At 38.6% G+C, this 21,089-nt stretch overlaps 1 protein-coding gene across 1 annotated transcript in view; it reads right to left on the bottom strand.

The window, feature by feature from the left end:
- The window catches only part of ANKAR (ankyrin and armadillo repeat containing), a 49,158-nt gene that overhangs the window by 18,523 nt on the left and 9,546 nt on the right, over positions 1 to 21,089 (bottom strand). The window contains exons 6-13 of the mRNA XM_040971850.1: positions 18,119 to 18,299; positions 16,112 to 16,331; positions 14,874 to 14,909; positions 14,041 to 14,242; positions 11,369 to 11,577; positions 7,753 to 7,857; positions 5,887 to 6,128; positions 315 to 483 (exon numbers count right to left, since the gene is read on the bottom strand). Coding sequence (XP_040827784.1) covers positions 315 to 483; positions 5,887 to 6,128; positions 7,753 to 7,857; positions 11,369 to 11,577; positions 14,041 to 14,242; positions 14,874 to 14,909; positions 16,112 to 16,331; positions 18,119 to 18,299 — 1,364 coding nt within the window. The remainder of the gene's footprint in view (positions 1 to 314; positions 484 to 5,886; positions 6,129 to 7,752; positions 7,858 to 11,368; positions 11,578 to 14,040; positions 14,243 to 14,873; positions 14,910 to 16,111; positions 16,332 to 18,118; positions 18,300 to 21,089) is intronic.

Raw genomic sequence — 21,089 nt, 5'->3', positions numbered from 1 at the left:
TGGGCAGATTTGCACTCTTTTCATTATTCATGCCAATGTTTTCATTTATACACATGGGTCATTAAACGTCTTTCAAATGATTTTAGGTTGCCCTTGAGAGTCAATTCCTTTTTTTTTTTTTGAGAGTCAATTCCTTTTATAAATTCAGCATTTTAGATGTAAGTGTTCCTGATATTTAAACGACATTACAAATATCTAGATCCATTAGAAAACAAATCCAGGACACCTGTTCAGCCAGGATAAATACAAGCCTGGATTTGCTGCAATGGATAGTTCTAGTTCCTTTTTCAGATAATACTGAGATAGAGACTCACCTGAATCAGAACTCAGAAATCTGATGAGATGCTGGATCCCATTATGGTCTCTCACTGCTCTCTGATTGATTTCATTCTTTATACATGATACCCGGATGCAGTTCATTACATTTATTAGCACATTTTCTATGTTTAATGTCAAGAGATTTATTAGCGCGGGGATTCCATTCTGAAAATAGATACAAAGGTAATTGCATTTAAATTTATTGAAGATAAATTTAATATTTAGAAGTACAAGTTTCTAATCTTTATTGCTGTAAACGTCTGCTCTCTTAAGAGACAAAAACTGCCTAGGAACTGATGTAACACACTAAATGATAATACAACTTTGAACAAAACTTATGCTTTGATATTAAAATAATCATTCAATAAATATATTTCAAAATAATTTCACCAAAATAATTTCAGGCTTTATATTCATTGTGATATTTAATAAAAATCTAAGAGGAAAAGTAACTGAAGGGAATCAACCAATTGACCACAGTGCCCCATTTAGAAGTGTGTGCCATTTTTAACACTGTAGTAGTAAAAATAATCATTTTTGTGCTACACCAAATATTATTTTAAAACATGAATATAATTTCCTTATTTTAAATGAAAAAAAAAAGATATTTCAGCCAGTCAACAGAAATGATGCAAGAATATCAAGGAAAATAGGAAAGAGAATGTAACTATATTTTCAACGAGCCTAGGAGATTAGTAAGATTTCAGTGAATAGCTGTCAATAGAACGAAAATGATTACCCATGGCCACTGGGCATAGAAAATGCTGTCAGAGCACAGTTTTCAAATTAAGTGTCTATATGTTGAGGGGCAGCTGAGGAAACACAATTCCAGGATGATGACCAATTCTGTTCCACAGCAGCTTTGCCATGGCATGTTCCAAGGCCCACAGAGGAGAGAAGCCCCATGTGCACACTGAATGTGAAACACACATGCACACACACTCACACACTTACTGGAATCAGACTGCAGTAGAAATCAAAGAATTCACACAATCTTACGAATGGAACGAGTGTAGAAAAGTGCTTTACTGGAAGCCATACCTCATAGTACTCCAGAGAATTCACGCACAAGAGAAGCCTTTTGAATGACATGAGGATGGAAAAGCTTTTCACCAGAGGTTGGCCCTTATTAGTCATCAGAAAGTTCATAGAGAGGAAACCTTGTGAATGCAGTGACAGTGGAAAAACATTCTCTTGAAATTCAAGCCCCAAGGGGCATGGAATTCACAAAATGCAATGAATGTGAAAAAATCTTTTGTCAGAAGTTGGATCCTCACAGACAACAGAATGCACACAATGGGACAACCACAAAATAACCCAAATGTCCTATTTATATAGTGAGTGTAAAAATCTTTTTTTATAGCAGTCAGTCTTCAACACACATTCAGGCACTCAGATGAAAAAGCACATGTGGGTTGCAGAACTTTCTACCGTAATTCACCTCTTACAGTCTCCCAGACCTTTGTCAGAGGCCACTGTTCCTGCCAGGACAGGAGATGGACTAACCCACTCTGGGCTAAGGACCCACTGGTATGTGCATGATCTGCCACTGAGAGGAGAACTGATAGAGGAACTTGGGGAACTCCTCTCTCAGGATGCAGTCCCTGCCGGTGAGCACAAGAACCAAGGGTGGGAGCAACCCCGACCAGGACAGGTTATAGTATCCGTCAGTACACACATGGGTCATATCTGGGGGTGGGTCAGGCTGGGCCAGTTCATAACATACTAGCAGATCAGAGAACCAGGACAGGCTGGGTCAGGCTGCAACACTGGCCAGTTCACATTAGGGCTGAGCCTGAGGGCTGGCTGGTCTGGTTGCACCCGCCAGCAAGAGCTAGATCTGGAGGCAGGATGGGCTCGTCCAGGCCAAGCTAAAGCACCCACCAACAAATGTGGAGGTGAGGTGGGCCATGCTAGACTGGGCCACAGCACCCACCAGCACAAGTGAGACCTGGGTTGGGAGTAGTGGGGGAAGAGGATGGGGCAAACCCAGTAGAGGGGTAGCATGGGGTGCCCTGCTGGGCCACTGGTTCCTCTGGTGAACATGAGAACTGGGACTGAAGACGGACCAGGCTTGGCAGCATTACAATGCCTGTTGGCCTGCATTTGGGCTGGGTTCAGGAGAGAGCCAGGCTGGGATAACTGACTGTATTCACTGGTGCATGCATGAGCTAGAGTAGGTGTAGGCCAGTTGGGCTTTGCCACAGCATCTACTAGCAAGTATTAGACTGGGGGCAAATCCTGTCAAGCTAGCCTGAGAAGCCACCTGGAGAATGCAAGATCCAGGACTCGAAGTGGGCCCCATAGGGAATCTGTGGGCATCTCTCTGATGGTTTGCAGCTCCCACTGGTGAGCATGAGAACCACTGCTGGGGGAGGGCCTAGCTAGACAGGCAGTAGCACCAAATGATTGAGCATGAGCTCGATAATGAGGTCAGTTGGGTTGACCTAGGCGCCAATACCCACTGATATGTATGAGAGCTGAATGGGATATGGAATAGACTGGATCAGTCTCCTACACATACGGCAAGCATAGGAACCAGGGTTAGGAGTGGGCCTACTGGGGATTATTGGAGTTTGCTCTGAGATCAGGCGTGTTCAGGATGGTATGGCCGTAGAGGCCAATGGGATTATTGGGGTTTGCTCTGACTAGGCTATAGTTCCCACTGGTGTACCTGAGGGCTGAGTTTGTGTGGGCAGGGTTGGGCTGAGCCACAGCATCCATTGATTTACATAAGAGACAGTGCAGGAGACAGTACTGGCCCAGCAATTGCAACTACCAGTGTAGGCTGATGTGGGTGACAGACAGAACTAGACCCCATACTGGCAAGTACACACAAGGGTTAGGTCTAGAACCACCTCAGACAAAGTTTCTTTGAGGATCCTTCCAGTTAGACCACTGGACTCAATACTCCAGCTATGGTGAGAATCACAGGATTGGTGGTGTGACTGTGGAGTGCATGTGTCAAAACTGGACCTCCTCAGTGGATAAGATGGAAGCAGTGGACGGCATGTCCAGATGCACATGAAGGATATGGCAGTCCATTAGCACCTGCTGAGAACATCTGGTACCATAGCAGAAGAAGGAACACAAAACAAATTGTTCAACTACCCCACCCAGGTACTGATAGAAAATATCTGGGCTCTAAGGTGGACTGTGTCAGCCAATGGACCTTGGAAGGAATTCCTGATCCTTGGATCAGCGAGATCGACAGCATTTCAGAACTATCAAAACTTCTTGAGCAGAACCCTTGGAACCTGCTCCACGTTGGGGATCATGGGATGACATCTAGTAGCCATTTCCCATCCTTGGGTACTGAGGCTGTTGGGCGGTTGGGTGTGGCTTCTCCCTTAATCTCCCCACCTTCCCTCAGATACAGGAAGAAGAAAGCAAATTTGGAAACAATGGTCTCATACACTTTCCCTTAATCCTTGACCCTTCCCACTCTAATCAACTATGCAAACATTATTAAAAATAAAATTTAAAAAATTTTAAACAAAATAAAACATCCTTTGCTGGAATCAAAGCTCGGCAGGAACTCATGACAGAGTAATCCTGTGTGACCAAGAGTAGCTACATATTCTTCAATATCTTTTTTGTCTTTGGCATACAATCTGCATTTCTGGCTTCCTTTGTTTTGCATGTGACCATATAAATAAGTTGTGCTTTTACAAATACATTTTTTTTGACAGATTTATAGAGAGAAGGAGAGACAGAGCTTCCTAGATGGCCACAACAGCCAGAATTACGCCAATCTGAAGCCAGGAGCTTCTTTCCAGGTCTCACATGTGAGTTTAGGATCTTAAAGATTTAAGCCATCCTCACTGCTTTCACAGGCCATAAGCAGGAAGCTGCATGGGAAGTGAACTAGCCGAGATACAAACTGGCATCCACATGGCAGGTTGGCACCAAAGAAGAAAATGTTCAACAAAGTGAAAGGGCAACCAACAGAATGAAACATTTGCAAACTATGCAATTGATAAATGAGTAATAATCATAATATGCAAGAAGCTTAAGAAACTCAATAAAAATAAAACAAATAAGCTTGCTAAGAAAGGCATGATATGGACAGGTGCTTTTAAAAGGATGAAAAATAATTGGCCAACATTTGAAAAATGTTTTTCCAACCTGAAAAGAATGTAAATACAAATCACAATGAAGTACTACTTCAATCCAGTTAGAATGGCTATTACATAACCCCCCCCCCAAAATAAAAGCACAACTGCTTATGATATGAGAAAGAACTACCATAACTGGTACAACCATTACAGAAGACAGTATGCAGCTTTCTCAGAAAACTAAAAATAGATCTACCATATGACCCAACATTCAACTCTAAGAAAAAAATCTGAAGGAAATGATATCCTTCATAAAGATATCTTGAAAGAGCTAACTGTACCCCATGTTTACAGATTTCTAATTTACAACACCTAAGTTACAGATGCCTCATCTGACAACTGGAGGAAAAAAATGTGGTGGAATACTACTCATATGTAAGAAGAAAAATGAGAAGAAGGAGGAGGAGAAATTCTTTCTCTTTTGGAAGAAAATGCACAACTTCAGTGACTGCCAAATAGCAAAATAAGCACAATCCAAATGACAAATATCACATTTTCTCTGATTTGTGGAAGCTAAAATATAGTATAAAAATACAATGTATAGGGTTGGCTTAGTGACATGGCAGGTTACACCTCTGCCTGCAGCACCAGCATCCCATATCTGCATAAGTTTGAGTCATGGATGTTCCACTTTTAATCCAGCTTTGCTACTGGCCTGGGAAAGCAATGGAAAATGGCCCAAGTGCTTGGGCCCCTCCATCTATGTGAGACACCAGGAAGGAGCTCCTGGATCCTGGCTTCAGTTGGTACAGTTCTGGCCATTGTGACCATGAAGTAGTAAACCAGTGGATGGAAGCTCTCTTTCTCTCCTTGTGTCTCTGTAACTCTGCCTTTCAAATATAAACAAACAAATTAAAAAAATCTTTTAAAAAAAGATTTAATGTATGAGTTAAACTGACAATGTGTGATTTGATTATTGTTTATTAGCCCTTGTCTATATTTCTGCTGAATACTTACCTGTTGTACTAGTTGAACTCTTTATGTTGTAGAACCTTAAGCCTGTGACTATGAAGTAAGTTAAAAATATATTACAAAAATTGAAAAAGAAGTGAAAGGAGGAAATATTATATTCTTAGAATCATATGTATGAACTGCATGAAGTCTGTTGTCTTTGTACTAGGAAAATAGACTCGTTGATAGAACACGTCATTAATCAGGAACAGCTTTTCTGAAGCAGAATGGAAATAGCCAGAATGGTAGTATTTCTCATGATATCTCCCTATAAGAAATCACAAACACTAACATATGAAAAATGTGTTTTCATCTATTTGGGGGGCTGTTTTATTAGTAAAGTATTTTTCACCAGACTATCTTGCCTTTGTCTATTTCCTCATCTTTCAGAGTTTTGCCATTGTGTTACAAAAGTCTCCATCTCCCTAACTTCTATATCACAAAATCACTGGCAAAACCACTGTCAGTTAAGAACCAGTGTTTTTGGAAAAGAACTTACATATCGGGCAACAACATCCTTGTTTTCATATCGAGCAATGTCATAGAGAATGACAGCACAGCGAGAGTGTAGTTCAGGTTCCTCGGATGCTAAGAGGTCGATGACCACTGGAATGCCTCCTGCCTCAACTATCGCATGCACTATGCTGTGATGGGTTGAGATATTACTCAATAATCCAACGGTTTTGCACTGTAACTTTATTTTGGGACTTTTTAATAAATTGATTAATGCAGGAATTGTGCCTGGAATGAAAAGAACAAGAAAGAAAGGAAGGGAGAAAAAGAGACTCATTTGAACAATCTGAATCATTTGTAACCATTTGTAGTAAATCATGGTAAGATGTAAATAATGCTCATAGGCATTATGATGTAAAAATGAACAAGTAATATAATATTTACAAAGTAACCATTTAAAACTAAATTCTGTACTTCTCTGTCTTACCTACAGTACAGGCAGTTCTCTGTGTTCTACTTCTGATTTTCACAAAACACACAAACATATGTTTGATATTAGTAACTGTAAGTCATCTCTGAAACATTAATGTTGGCTTAAGGTCATTGATAAATAAATCCTTTAGCTGCCAGATACTAGAGACACATTCTCATTATTGCATAAAATTTGCATAGCAGCATTTGTACAATTATGTAAGCAATTTTATTTTATTGCATCTTTATTTGATATCAGCAAATGAAAATAAGGAAATGCTAACTCTGGTAAAAAGCACTTATCTCATCAATATGCTTGTTTTAAAGATGTATATAAGTAGAGTGGCAAAAACAGAAAATCTGCCTTCAGATGGATATTTCTTACACAAGGTGAAATTTAAAAATAATACACTATAGATTCATACAAATGCTAAAAAACATAAAAGTTACAGTTAGGATGTCTATTATTTAGCTCATTGAAATGAAACATCATTTCTGATTGAAGTCTAAGTCCCATTTTTGGACATTTTTAAGGAAATATATGAGGACACCATGTAATTAAATACATTTGCATTTACTCATTTAACAGTATTTATGGGTCATCTTGTGAGTACTCAATACCCACAACAGAGCAGTGGCTACCAGAGTGGATAAAACAAAACTTCTCCAACATTTCAGAAAGCTATATAATCACAAGTTATATAATCACAACAACCATATGAGGCAGCAACATTCTATTAAGGAGGAATTTAAATTACAGAGGCAAAGAAATTAGCTGAAATCCTGAATGAAAAGTTAGTTGTAAACAATCTGCCATTTTTAATTTTAAAAATAATTTGTGCACACCTGGCACGGTAGCCCAGTGGCTAACATCTTCGCCTAGCATGCACCATGATCCCATATGGGTGCTGGTTCATGTCCTGGCTGCTCCATTTCCCATCTGCCTACTTGTTTGTGGCCTGGGAAAGCAGTGGAGGATAGCCCAAAGCCTTGGGACCCTGCACCTGCGTGAGATACCAAGGGGAGACTCCTGGCTGTAGATGGGCTCTACAACAGCCGCTGCAGCCACTTGGGGAGTGAACCAGCGGACAGAGGATCTTTCTGTATCACCCTCTCTGTAAATCTGGCTTTCCAATAAAAATAAATAAATCTTTAAAAAACAAATAATAATTTGTGCAAATTCAGAATCGTGATAATTTCTAAATGAAAGTGAATATAAAAGTAGTATTAATATAATTTCCCATCAGTTTGCAAACTTTTAGAGATATTTTATGCAGTTTTTCTTATCATGTTTCACATGAACAAACATAGTTAACAAGTAACAGAAGTGCTTTTATTTAAAAAAAAACACAAACCTTAAAATCAACCAAAAAGCTTCCTTCCCAATAAAGTGATTGATATGAATGTGAAATAATTCTACATAAAAAAACATAATTATCACCTGCATCCAAAATACATCTCCAGTATCGATCATTTGCTAAGCAAATTACTTCTAAGGACATGACAGCCATCATCCTCCGCTTGTAGCTTTCACACTGTAGCATTTCTGGTAGGTAATTAACAGGGAAACACAAGTTATAATTCAAATAAGAGGTAGTGGAATGGTTGGTTCTCCTTCCAGAGCAGCCAAGTGAAGCTGCAAGCATTAACATTAAGATAATTGGCAGGAAAAATATAAATTTAATATCCATTTGATGCATTTCATATATTTCTTGAGTGTGAAGAAGCATGCTTCTAATAAAAATCCTGAATTTGTATAGGAGATTTAAAATAATACAAATATATGTGCTTCTAAATAAGCCTGTGATTTGTGAACAAACCACACAGAAATATGCTTTCCTATTCCTTTTACCCATCCACTCTATTACCTAAAATGTCTTCATCCTCCCTTGGCTGGATCACTTTAAGGGCTTCTTTCTTAAAACTCAGCTTCCACTCCAAGAACTAGCCCTGCAGACTTCAAATAACCCAACTCATCCTTCATTTACCAAGAGTGGAAAGAGGCAACATGTGAGAAAGAGAGTCCAGGGTGCAAGGCAAAGTGACAACAGCCAGATGCTGGCTTGTGGGTTCTAATCATTACCAGAACTTCTCAGCTAAGGCTGTTGGATGAAGTGGTCTCATGGTTTTGTTTGTTTGTTTGTGCTGCTTTGATATTTCTGTTAGGGGCCAGAGTTTCCTGCTCTTAAGCTAGGTTTTTGCAATGGTTTAACTTATTAAAATAATAAGATAATACTCTCACTTCTCCTAAAAAGACAAAGATACAGGGACCATTGCTGTGGCATCACAGCTTGTTGATGCCTGCAGTACAGGCATCCCATGTGGGCTCAGGTCATCCTGGCTGCGCCACTTCTGATCCAGCTCTTTGCTAATAACATGGGAAAGCAGCAGCAAGATCTATCTACTTGGGTGCCTGCATCCACGCAGGAGACCTGTAAGAAACTCCTGACTCCGGGCTTCAGCTTGGTCTAGCCCCAGCTTTTTTGGTCAATTAGACAATGAACCAGTAGATGCAAGACCTCTCTCTGTCTCTGTCAAAAATGACAAGGATACAATGATGTATATGTACACAATTAGACACTGAAAAAACTTTCCAAAACATAGGGGAGCGGGTATACACAGAATATGTTCCCAATTCTCAATGAATTCAAGATTGGTATTATGCCAGCTTTGAAATCAAACATCAAAAATTCATCCATTATAAGAGAGAGACTGAAAATCCTAAATGCATTTTATCCCATCTATAATACATCGCTGGAAAAAAATCAGTTACCATTTTCTAATTTCTGTCTTTCCTTTTTGCTTTGTTTTCATTCTATCAAATACATGTTCATGAACCAGAGTAAATGCTACTAAAAGGCAAGAATATAGTGGCTTATGGCCCTTCTGAACCCCACTCTCGTATTCATCTCTCCAGACCCAATCATTTTATACCGTTTCCTAAATCCCTCAGTGATGTATATGTCTCCATGCTTTTCCATATTTACCGCACTGATATTTTTGTATATTAATTTTGGACATCATGTATCAAGTTCATGCTATAGGAAACCAGCTCTTTCAACATGGTTTTGTCATTTACCTCTTATTTCCCTTTCCCCATACTTAGAACTATTAGTTAAATCATTATTTAGTCCTTTTATTATGTTGCCTATTCAGATATTATTCACACGGCAATGTACTATACTTACATCTAACTGTTACATTTTATGGATATCCTAATATTCCCATTTTATTTCATTCATTTAGTTTTCTTTATGTTTATTGATAATTTTTTCTACTTCCCCTGTAACTCCCCTGATTGCTTGGCTCCATTTCAGAAATTTCATTTACGTCACCCCTGAAATTTCCTCAGTTTTTCTCTTAGGTTGGACACTCTCTTCCTGGGTCTCTCTTGCTTGTGGGGCACAACTCCAGGCATGGTGTCTGAGGACCTGTCTGATTAGTCTCTGGGGAGGGCACTCCTGACCGGCTCTACCAGTTCTCAGGCCTATTGAGGTTTCATGGTGTTCTCAGACGTTCTCAGCCTTTCCACTCTTGGGTCCACGTGATTTTGTCTGGTCAGCTAAGTCCTAGCACTTGCTTGTTTCCACTTTGTAATATTCTATTGCTATTATTTACTCCTCTGGCTTTCCTTGAAGACTTATCTGGTGCCTCATTACTTACAATTCGTTTATATTTTTATGTAATTCTTTACATTTTCTATGATTCATTTGATTATTCATATTTGCTCTGCATTATTTCTTTACCGTTATTTCAAGACATTATAAGGATTTTGAGAAGCACTGAAATTAGATATAAACATTCAATTGGTCTAGTAACTCATACCTTTATACTGTTGCTCACTTGACTGAATGTAAATTTTTGGGAAAAAAACCTCAGAGAGAATTTTCACAAAGTACTAATCCAAATAATGAGGAAATATCTTTCTTAATTTATCTCCAAAATTATGAAGTGAGGTATAAATTGGAGCACTTAAATTTCCTTCATTTCCCTTTTTATAATCTACTTTTTCAATGGAGAGGATGCTTAAACTTTTGGAGAAAATTGGAAAGTAAAAATAATTATAATGATGTAAAATATAGTCTGAATCACAGATCTTTGATTTTAATTTAGATTACATATATTTTTAAAATTTACATATATATACATTATATATACAAATTTACTTTTAATTTACCAGTAAGACCAAAGCAATGGCTTAGTGGCTAAATTCTTGCCTTGCACAAGCTGGGATCCCATATGGCACCAGTTCATGTCCCGGCTGTTCCACTTCCCATCCAGATTCCTACTTGTGGTCTAGGAAAGTAGCAGAGGATGGCCTAAAGCCTTGGGATCCTGCACCCATGTGGGAGACACGGAAGAAGCTCCTGGCTCATGGCTTTGGAACGGCATATCTCTGGCCTTATGGTTACTTGAAGAGTGAACCAGCAAAAGAAAGATATTTCTCTCTGTCTCTCCTTCTCTGTAAATCTACCTTTCCAATAAAAATAAATAAATAAATAAATCTTTAAAAGGAAACCCCAAAACTACCACAGTTGTTACTACTACTTTTATACATACAGAATTAAAGCTCTGTTGATTATATTTTTAATGCTTAAATTAATATAAAAAGCATTACTTTTATTTCTATTTTTTAATGTTTACTTGAAAGGCAGAATGATAAGAGACAGAAAGAAACAAAAATAGATCTTCCATGCTTTGGTTCACTCCCTGATACTCGTAACAGTCAGGACTGGACCAAGCCACAGACGAAGCCTGCAGCTCCATCGAGTCCTACACATGACTTGAGCCATGACCTGGTACCTCCCAGGGTGCACATTAACACCAAACGGAAGTCAGAAGTGGGGCTGGACTCACACTCTGAAACTCCAATATGAAACACAGGCCTCCCGAGAAGTACCTTAACAGCTGTGCCACATACCCAGTTCTATTTCATCATGTTAATTGTTTAAACTATGAAGCACCTATTTTATATGCTCTATTTCACGGTCTCAATACCTAAATCAGATAACAATTAGAACATTCACCTTAGGAGAAGTCACACATTCTTTACTCACCTACCAAAGTTTTCCAAACTGGAAGTTCAGGATTATTTAACTCTATTATGTACTTGAGAACCTCTGTGTGAAAAGTTAGCACTGATAAGTGAATGATGTTATTTCCTTTAGCATCCATTTTTCTCCAGTTAGCACCAAGAGAAAATAGGTACTGAATAGTGTCCAGTGCTCCAGAAGTGGCGGCAAGCAACAGTGGAGTACACTGATTCCTAAAAATCAAGGAACATACTATGGTAATTGAGTATACATGTAGGCACATTTACATATTATAGAACTGTTCAAACTCTTGCTGGAGGATGGTATGATTTCTGCATCAGCTCTTCTTTATGACTCGGTCTCTATGGTCCATGTATAAATAGGTTGGTATTCTCTTAAGTACTGGTTTTATCTTACCCATTCACTTAGCAATTGTGACCTGTATTTTGTTTAGAAGTTGGTCATGCACAAAATTCTTTGTGTACACTATTTTACTTACTCCTTTTTTCAACAATAATAAGGTTGGGCCTGGCGCGATGGCGCAGTGGTTAAGGTCCCTGCCTTGCACGCCCGGGATCCCATATGGGCGCCGGTTCTAATCCTGGCAGCCCCTGCTTCCCATCCAGCTCCCTGCCTGTGGCCCGGGAAAGCAGTCAAGAATGGCCCAAAGCTTTGGGACCCTGCACCCGCGTGGGAGACCCAGAAGAAGCTCCTGGCTTCGGATCGGCATAGGATCAGCCATTGTGATCACTTGGGGAGTGAATCATGGGATGGAAGATCATTCTCTCTGTCTCTCCTCTCTGTATATCCGCCTTTCCAATAAAAATAAAATAAACCTTTTTTTAAAAAAACCAATAATAAGGTTTAAGAAAGAAAAAACAAGACAAACATTATCAGCCTACCTTAGAAATAATGCAACTCAAGTTGAAGTACTAGTCAAATCTACCTCCTCACTTTCACGTTCAGTTTTCAAATGCTTGTGTCTTCATCATGGCAGAAATTAGCATTTTTACTCTCAAATATCTACCATCTGCCTTTTCGATTTTTTTTTTTAGGCACAGGATTATACCACCAATTTTACAGTTCTTGACTTTTTAAATACAATGCTTATTCTTTCTTTGCACAGCTCAATTTAGAGATAATAATATAAGCAGTTAACAGAGAAGCCACAGATTAGCCACAGGTTATTGAATAATAGTGGACAGGCTACATGAAGTCATGGCAAAACATATTAAAACTAAGTCTGAATTAGCTTAAGAGATTAAAAAAGTAACAACTTAGTCTTCAGCTTCTAGCCAAGAAGGCACCATCAGAAGTCGGATCTCCCCTTAAAGATAAGTCAGCGGGGGAGCAGGTGTGAGGTGCGGACAGAGGAAATCCTAGAGCCTAAGGTACTACATCATAAAACAAAACAGAAGGGCCCGGCGCGGTGGCGCAAGTGGTTAAAGGTCCTCGCCTTGCACGCCCGGGATCCCATATGGTCGCCGGTTCTAATCCCGGCAGCCCCACTTCCCTTCCAGCTCCCTGCCTGTGGCCTGGGAAAGCAGTCGAGGACAGCCCAAAGCTTTGGGAACCTGCACCCGCGTGGGAGACCCGGAAGAGGCTCCTGGCTTTGGATTGGCATAGTATCGGCTGTTGCGCTCACTTGGGGAGTGAATCATCGGACGGAAGATCTTCCTCTCTGTCTCTCCTCTCTGTATATCTGCCTTTCCATGAAAAAATAATAAAAATAAATCTTAAAAAAAAAACAACAAAACAAAACAGAAAAAGTGAAGAAGGAAAGGCAGAAAAGAGGTAGGGCAGGGTTTACACTGTGATTTAACTTGGAATAGAAAATTGGAAGCAATTTACTCTGCTTTTCATTTCTCTTATAAGTCTGTATTAATCATTTACTTTTAAAGACAATATATATATATTACCTGACCATATATACATATATATGTGTGTGTGTGTATATATATGTATATATATGCATATATATCCTGAATAGTTTTAATCACTTTGCATTGAAGACAAAGGTATCTGAGTGAAAAATATTTTCTTACATGAAAGATGTGAATATTTACTAGAAATAAAAGCACAGCATCAATAATGTAATAATAGGTTCACAAGACTTTTTTTTAAAAAAGACTGATTCCCCAGTTAAATTATGAAATAAATGACTTTTAAAAAAAATTTTCAAAGTTACTTTCTGCTCTTTCATATATTTTTCTTCTTAATAACAATTCCTATTTCTGTTATTCAAGGCCTATACACTGTGGTCTGGAGCCCTGTGGGCCATCTCCTGCTGTGTAGGCTCCAATTCAGACCATTTTTTTTTCCCCCACACTAGAGTCAAGTCTCTTTTCTGGAACTAAGTAGGTAACTTGATAAACCAATCTCTGGAACCATGCAGTTTGGAGAAGGTTAGGTAAAAATCCTTAGGGCTTACTTCTTATTCTTCTGGAAACATGCATGGTTTGAAAGAATTTTTATCTTTGTAAAATCTAAAGAGGAGTAGAAGAAAGTTTGTACCCTTGTGTAAATTTAAAAAATTTTTTTGAAGAAAAATAAAGGAATATTGATTTTTAAAAAAGAATAGCATGATGTGTACATTTTCCAAATCATCAATACCAATCACAACATGTTACAGCCAGTCTGTGGGGTAAGGCATGCAATGTAGAAATTTATATTCATATCAATGCTTCACAACTTACTCAGCTGTCGCCTCAGCTTCCAGCAAAGCAGGATCCTTCCTGCAGAGCACAATGATGATGCAGATATTGTCGTAGAAGGCAGCAAAGTGAATCGGCAGCCAGCCTCTCTTTTCAGAAAGCATATAGTCAGCTTTGAAACAGAGTAGACAGATGGTGGTTTCTAAGGAACAAGCCTGTGCAGCCAGGTGCAGAGGTGTTGGACCTGGAAAGGATGAATGCCTTCTGTGGCCAAAGAACTAGCAGTCTTAAACCATTTGCCTTTGTGGTATCCATCCACAGGCCTAGTATGATATGACATAAACCCCCAAGATGGATACTAAAAGACTAATGTAGACAAATCTGCACACCTTGGAATAATGCACACCTTGGGAAGCAGCAGTTGATGAGTAGTTGGGTCCCTGCCATCCCCACAGAACCCGTATTGGGTTCTAGCATCCTGGGTTTGGCCTGTTTCACACCTTGCTGTTGTACGCCATTTGCGGAGTAAGCCAAAAGGTAGGAGATTCCAATTTCTCTCTCTCTCATTTTCTGTCTCTTGCCCTTCTCTATCTGACTTCAAAAATATTGTACGTAACTTCTGTAAGGTGTAAAAGAAAACTTTGTGGATTGAATTTATTAAAATAAACAGAGGCAACAGAAAAATTCACAGTTTAATAAAAAACACTTTAGAAAGATATCAACAAATATCCATGGGTAGGAAAAAAGCATACTTCAAAATGAATACAAAACATAACATTCTTCAACAAAACATTTTGGAGATCACATACTCTAAGAAAGATTTAGTATATGCACTCATTTTTTAAAATGCACTGAATATTTTGCTTATGTCTTACCAGTTCTTTCTTTTTTTATGTCCAGTTTTGATGAGTCTGTTTTAAAAGGCAATGAACATAGAAGTATGATTATTAGCACACAGCAGTTTCTTACATTAATAAGAAAGACTCTATGACTAAGAGTGGAATTGCTATGTTTAGACATAGATGGGAGGATCGTATCAAAAAGGATTGGACAATCAAGCTGTCCTTTGATCAATCCATCCAAGCATGTAACTTCCACCTGACAACACATCAGAACAGATCTGGAAAAGCTGCCTCCCCAGCAAATGGTGAAACTCACAGTTGGGACAATTATGTGTTGACAAAGTGACATTGTTATTACCAGGAGAGTCATACATTTTCTATGCCTCTAAATGTATCCACTGCTCAGTAAATGCAAATCCAAGGATTAAGAGGATGAATGAAAGATTTCAATTTAACAATTTTCTTTTCATGCTGAAGAGGACTTTAAGATAAAGCATTTTTGAACAATAGTCCACTCACTGCACTTCAATGTAGTGAAAATATACTTTGCTTTAATGAGATTCAATCTGTATTGAATATTTTAATTGAGGAATAGCTTTTTAATAAAGGAGTTTTGATTACATTGATAGTGTACCAGATTTATCTATTAATAGGATCAAAGCATAATGCTTTTATGGTACATGGAAAAATCCAAAACAGCTTATTAAGACAGATAATTTTGTTAAAACACTAAATCGCTGCTTCCTATTGCCAATAGGCCATTCATTGTATTCTACACTGGCCATTTTGACAATATGGCTCTACTTCCTCTTTCATTTGTAGAAAATCACCACTTTGCATTTTTCAATTTTATTATTGACTGATTAATTTTTGACTGATTAATTTCAATGGATGTAAAACATGTATATATATATATTCACTAATTATCAGCAAAAATGTATTTAAAAATTTAAACAAGATTTGCTTTAAGGGGTATTAATTTTAAGCATTACTATTATGAAGGTATTTTTAATGTAGATCAAATCCTTGTTCTTTTTAGAACTTACATTCAAGTGAGAAAGATACAGCAAATATAGTACTGTATAAACTAACAATGTGTGATACTTAGAAAGATAAAAGGATTTCTTCTTACTTAAATAAAATGAAAACATCATTTGCTATATGTATCAGCACCAAATTTTAACTTTGCTCAAAAACCCACCTGCATACTTTATGCTGAACACAAAGTAGGTCAAAGAATATTTCAGGTTAAAAAAAACATGGTGTATTACCTTGGCTGTACATGACAAAGCGTCTCTGGTTGACATTGAAGTTGGCATTGCACAGCTGACATATGATGGAAACTCTGTTGTACAGAGCAGCATGGTGGAAAACGGCAAAGCCTGCTTCATCGGAGACATTGATTGTTGAGCTGGAGGTTTTACGACTGAATGTGTGGAAAATGGCAGCTAATCCTCTTTCTACAGCAGACTTCAAACCAAATGGGATACTCTAAAATTATTAAGGAGGCCAGAATCAGATTTTTTCACAGTGTGTCTAAGGTTCACTTTAAAGAAAAAACAGACATCAACTATACTAACAGTCAAATCACTGAGTTGAACTTTGAGAAAGCGCCAGTGAAAAGTTTCTCATTAGGAAATGACTGAAGTTAGTTGTCTACAGCCATACCACCCTGAGCACGCCTGATCTAGGGAATGACTGAAGTTTAAGGGCTATCAATAACAGTAAATGTAAACAACTGCAAAAACATATTTTTCGAAAGATCATGTTGTCTCCTGTTTTTTTCTCCTATTTAAGGGAAAGTTGCAAGTTTTTTTTTTCTGTGTATCTTTTTCTTTTTTAAAGGTTTAGGTTTTGAATGACAGAGGGAGAGTGAGAAAGAGAGGGAGAGTCAAAGTTGAAAGTGAGAGAGGGAGAGCGAGAAAGAGAGGGAGGGAATAAGGGAGAGAGAGAGAGAGAGAGAGGGAGAGAGAGAGAAACCTTTCATCTGCTGATTAACTTCCCAAATGAATCCGGCCAAAGTCAGGAGCCTGGAACTAACAGTGTGGGCCCAAGCACTTGGATGGTAGACATAGAGCTGGATCAGAGCTGGCATTTGAACAAGTACCCATATGTGAAGCCATTGTCTCAGGTGGTGGCTTAATACATTGTGCCATGACATCAGATTTTTCTTTTCTTTTTTACAATTAAAGCAGGGTAGATAACTATCTTTCTGGAATACTTTACAAGCAAATACAGATCATTAGGTTTCTTTTCTTACTTTAAAACCACTTAATTTAAAAATCTGGAAACTTCATACATATACTTCTAGAAATACATTTTTCTGTACTCTAGGTTCCAATATGGAGGAGTAAAAACAGTCATCTTTAAGGGCCTGGCACGGTAGCCTACCGGCTAAAGTCCTCACCTTGCATGTGCCAGGATCCCATGTGGGCGCTGGTTCTAATCCTAGCAGTCTCACTTCCCATCCAGCTCCCTACCTGTGACTTAGGAAAGCAGTCAAGGACGGCCCAAAGCCTTGGGACCCTGCACCCGCATGGAACACCTGGAAGAAGCTCGTGGCTCCTGGCCTCGGAACAGTTCAGCTCTGGCTGTTCTGGTCACTTGGGGAGCGAATCAATGGATGAAAAATCTTCCTCTCTGTCTCTCCTCCTCACTATATCTCTGAAATCTTTTTTTTTAAAAAGGCATCTTTTAGATATTCTGACTAGCTACTACCTTAAACTAACTTTATTAAGTTTACTAAATTTTAAATATATGGGCATTAAGAGATAAACAGTAAATGCTAGTCTAACCTTTGAAGTTGGTGATCTTAACAGAGTTCAGAATGTAATTAATTCAAGGCTTATTGGCATAAATGTAGGAGTTGAGGTTCCTCATTCTAACTCCCAGGACCTTAAATCTTGCTCTGCTTTTTACCACCCATGTGGCTCTGATCCTTAAATCTCTGAATTTCAAATTTCTCAATTTTATTATAGCAATGATAATCATAGAACGGGCACCCTGAATTTGTTGGCTTATAGTACTGCCTAGCATACAAAATAAGCAACCAACCAATATTAGCCATTATTAACACTAATCACAGTCCCATCAAATGGATATGTTTTATACTCTACCAGACATTTATAATCCAGATTTGTATAACCCCCTCAGTAGGTAACAATGTAGAAGTTTTATTTCATGGTGAGGATTTTTACAAATTATCACTAACATAAATAGGTAAGACATGTTAGTAATATGACTTCAAATATTAAATCACGCAGTAGTCAAAGAAATACCTTGCATTTCATTGCTTTTTTGAAACCAAATTTTTTCTTAAATTGGTCATGTAACTGAGCATCTGTCAGTGGAAGTCTCTTCAATCTGAGACTGTTCACAATTTCATTTATGGCTCCCCACCACTGTGTCTTATATAGTTGCTGATAGAAACCTTCAAGTTCAAAACAAATCACATAGTAGCTATGAAAAATGAAAAAAAAAAAAGAACATGTTATTCTAATGTGGAAGTGATTTTTTTCTATGTTGGTATACTTTTCTATAACAAACACAAAATTGTAACTTAAATTCTAATTGATTATAAAGACATTAACGTGGTTATCAGCTCCTTTTACATATTCATTTTCATTTAATGAAAAATAGAGTGACAGACAAAGGTGGGAGAAAGTCTCACACATAACCCAGCACAGGCAGGTCAACACTGGCCTGGACAAGGATGAGTGCTAGAAGCACGTGAAGTCAGCACTATGAGATCAGTGGCTGCATATTCCAGCCAGAGAGCTGTCTGGTCAAGCACTGAATCATGACAAACAAGTGCTCTTATTGAAAATCTCAAGTGTGGCTATGAATAGGAATTTTGGGGGAGGCTTCCTTTTAACATGGCTCCCTCCACATTCTTCCCTCTGGGAATCCGCCTTGAGATCAAAGACTGTGGTGAGGAGCTTCAGTGCTACACTTCCATGGCGCCTCTACCAACACCTCTCACAGTTGACTGGAGACCCACTAACAGTATCGTGATGCCAGCATGCTCTCCCTAAGACAGGACATCTTAGTACCAATGGCAATCCATCCTCGCTGCAGTAACTGCCATTTTAATAATTCATGAGTTCTGCATTTCTGGATTGCCAAATCACTGGGTATCTGACTGGTTTCCCTATTCGCTACAATTCTGGGGAGAGGGAAGTCCTCAATCTGAGCCTTAAATAGAATCAATGACTTAGGTGTTTCTAGGCAGGAACAGATTTTATTTTCATAAAGGGCAGGAGTCTTCTATTAAACAAGTTATCCTGAAGAAAGAGAGTATTAAAATATATATGCTTGCTGTAACTAACAATGGCCTTGAAACTTAACAAATTTAGAGATGGCATGATAGTAATTAGACTATTCTCTAGTCCAGTTCCATCACAGACTAATCCCTCCATCATGGAAAGAACAACTGCACACAGAATGACCCAGAGTTGTTTTTCTAAGATTGTTAGGGATTCAGGAGAGCACCTATTTGAATCCAATAAGATTGGAAAAGGAATTGCTCTTACTTCCCTGGGACTAACTGCCATGTGTCTCGGGTTGATACACTGAGCAAACATCAAGAGCCAGCCCCAGGAGTGATACTAGGAGCAGTAATGCCAGAGACAACAATGGCATTAGTGTTCTTTTCCTAAACCTTTGAGGCTCTGTGTGCCCGGTGATGGGTCACCACAGGGAACTGGGACAGGGAGAGGAGAAACTGAAGCTATCTCATGGTAGCTGACAATACCGGTTCATTAGCATACGAAATGCTTGGAATGAGTGGTGAGCGGCTTTTACAGGAGACTGAGAGTTCTGTGAAAGTGCCATAAAAATACTGATCACCCTCTCTCACGATGACCATTAGGATCATTCCAGAAATCCTTCAAAACAAACATACAAACAAAAAACCTAGAATGGACAGACAACAACAAGGAAAGCTTAGAATCAGACAGGAAATGGTCAGTATGGATTCACTCATACCTTACTAGGTGGGACACAAAGATTAGTTATGCATCAATGGGATATTGGGAATTTCTCTGCACACCCCTCCTAAATAAATAAATAAATAAATAAATAAATAAATAAATAAATAAATAAATAAATAAAATGTTCTGTACCTAAACTGATGACACATGTCCTGCTAGAGTTATAAGCCAGTTCAGACTATCCAAAAAACAACCAAGTTCAGCAAAAATCATGCTTCAACAGTATAAACAGCTAAATACTAAAATAAAAATAGATGAAACAGCTGAATAGTAATCTATAGCCATTTTGAGGTGTATAGAACCCGGCTGAATATAAATCAAAATTGAAATGTCTATGAAGAAGTCACAGGATGTAGTTAAGAACCTGCATTTTCCTATTAACATATTGGTTAAGCAATACCATGTCAATTAATGCCATAAGGTTGTAAATTGTTGTTGATGTTATGTTGGGGCTTTTAATTGATTGGGATGATACTTTGCCGGCTTTACCTTCAGACCAGAGATGGTCTCAAGAAATCACTGAACTCACTAGGATAATAAGATGCTGGACTTTATGCTTGGTAAATACTTCCAATGAAAGAACCACAACTGAATTTGAACTGTGGTAATGCAACAAGGTGGAGAAATCCACCATAGGGAGAGGGTTCGGGGACGGGTGGGGGGAATCCCAGTGCCCAGTATCACATAATGCAATACAATTAATTTAAAAAAAAAAAGAAAATACTGATCATTACTGTCCTTGAGTCTTGGACTTTGACTTTGCTGTTGGCTAGGTCTGGGAAACCAGCCTACAGTGGTTCTTAAAACCTACAAGTTCATGTCTATCTGTCATTCACTGATACTATTTACGAAATACTGTTCATTAGTCAGAAATTATAGCAAGAATTCCACTACACTATCCCCGGCAGCAGCAGCACCAGATTTCTCTCAGTGCAGAGCAGTATGTTGACAGTGACCACATTCCTTCTACAATCACCTATCACCAGGAAGTTTATGTCGCAGTTTATATCCTCAGGCTCCCCAGTACTCCAGAAGCCTGAAAGCAGCTCATGAGATGAGTGTTTTTTTTTTTAAGAACTTATTTTTATTGGAAAGTTAGATATATAGAGGAGGAGAGACAGAGAGGAAGATCTTTTGTCTGCTGATTCATTCCCAAGGGGCCGCAATGGCCAAAGCTGAGCCAATCCAAAGCCAGGAGCCTGGAGCTTCTCCCAGGTCTCCCATGTGGATGCAGGGTACCATGGCTTTGGGCTGTCTT

The sequence above is a fragment of the Ochotona curzoniae genome, unplaced genomic scaffold (assembly GCF_017591425.1).
Source record: "Ochotona curzoniae isolate NIBS_2020 unplaced genomic scaffold, NIBS_Ocur_1.0 contig_2210, whole genome shotgun sequence".
NCBI lineage: Eukaryota > Metazoa > Chordata > Mammalia > Lagomorpha > Ochotonidae > Ochotona > Ochotona curzoniae.
This window is presented reverse-complemented; position numbering and strand designations above follow the sequence as displayed.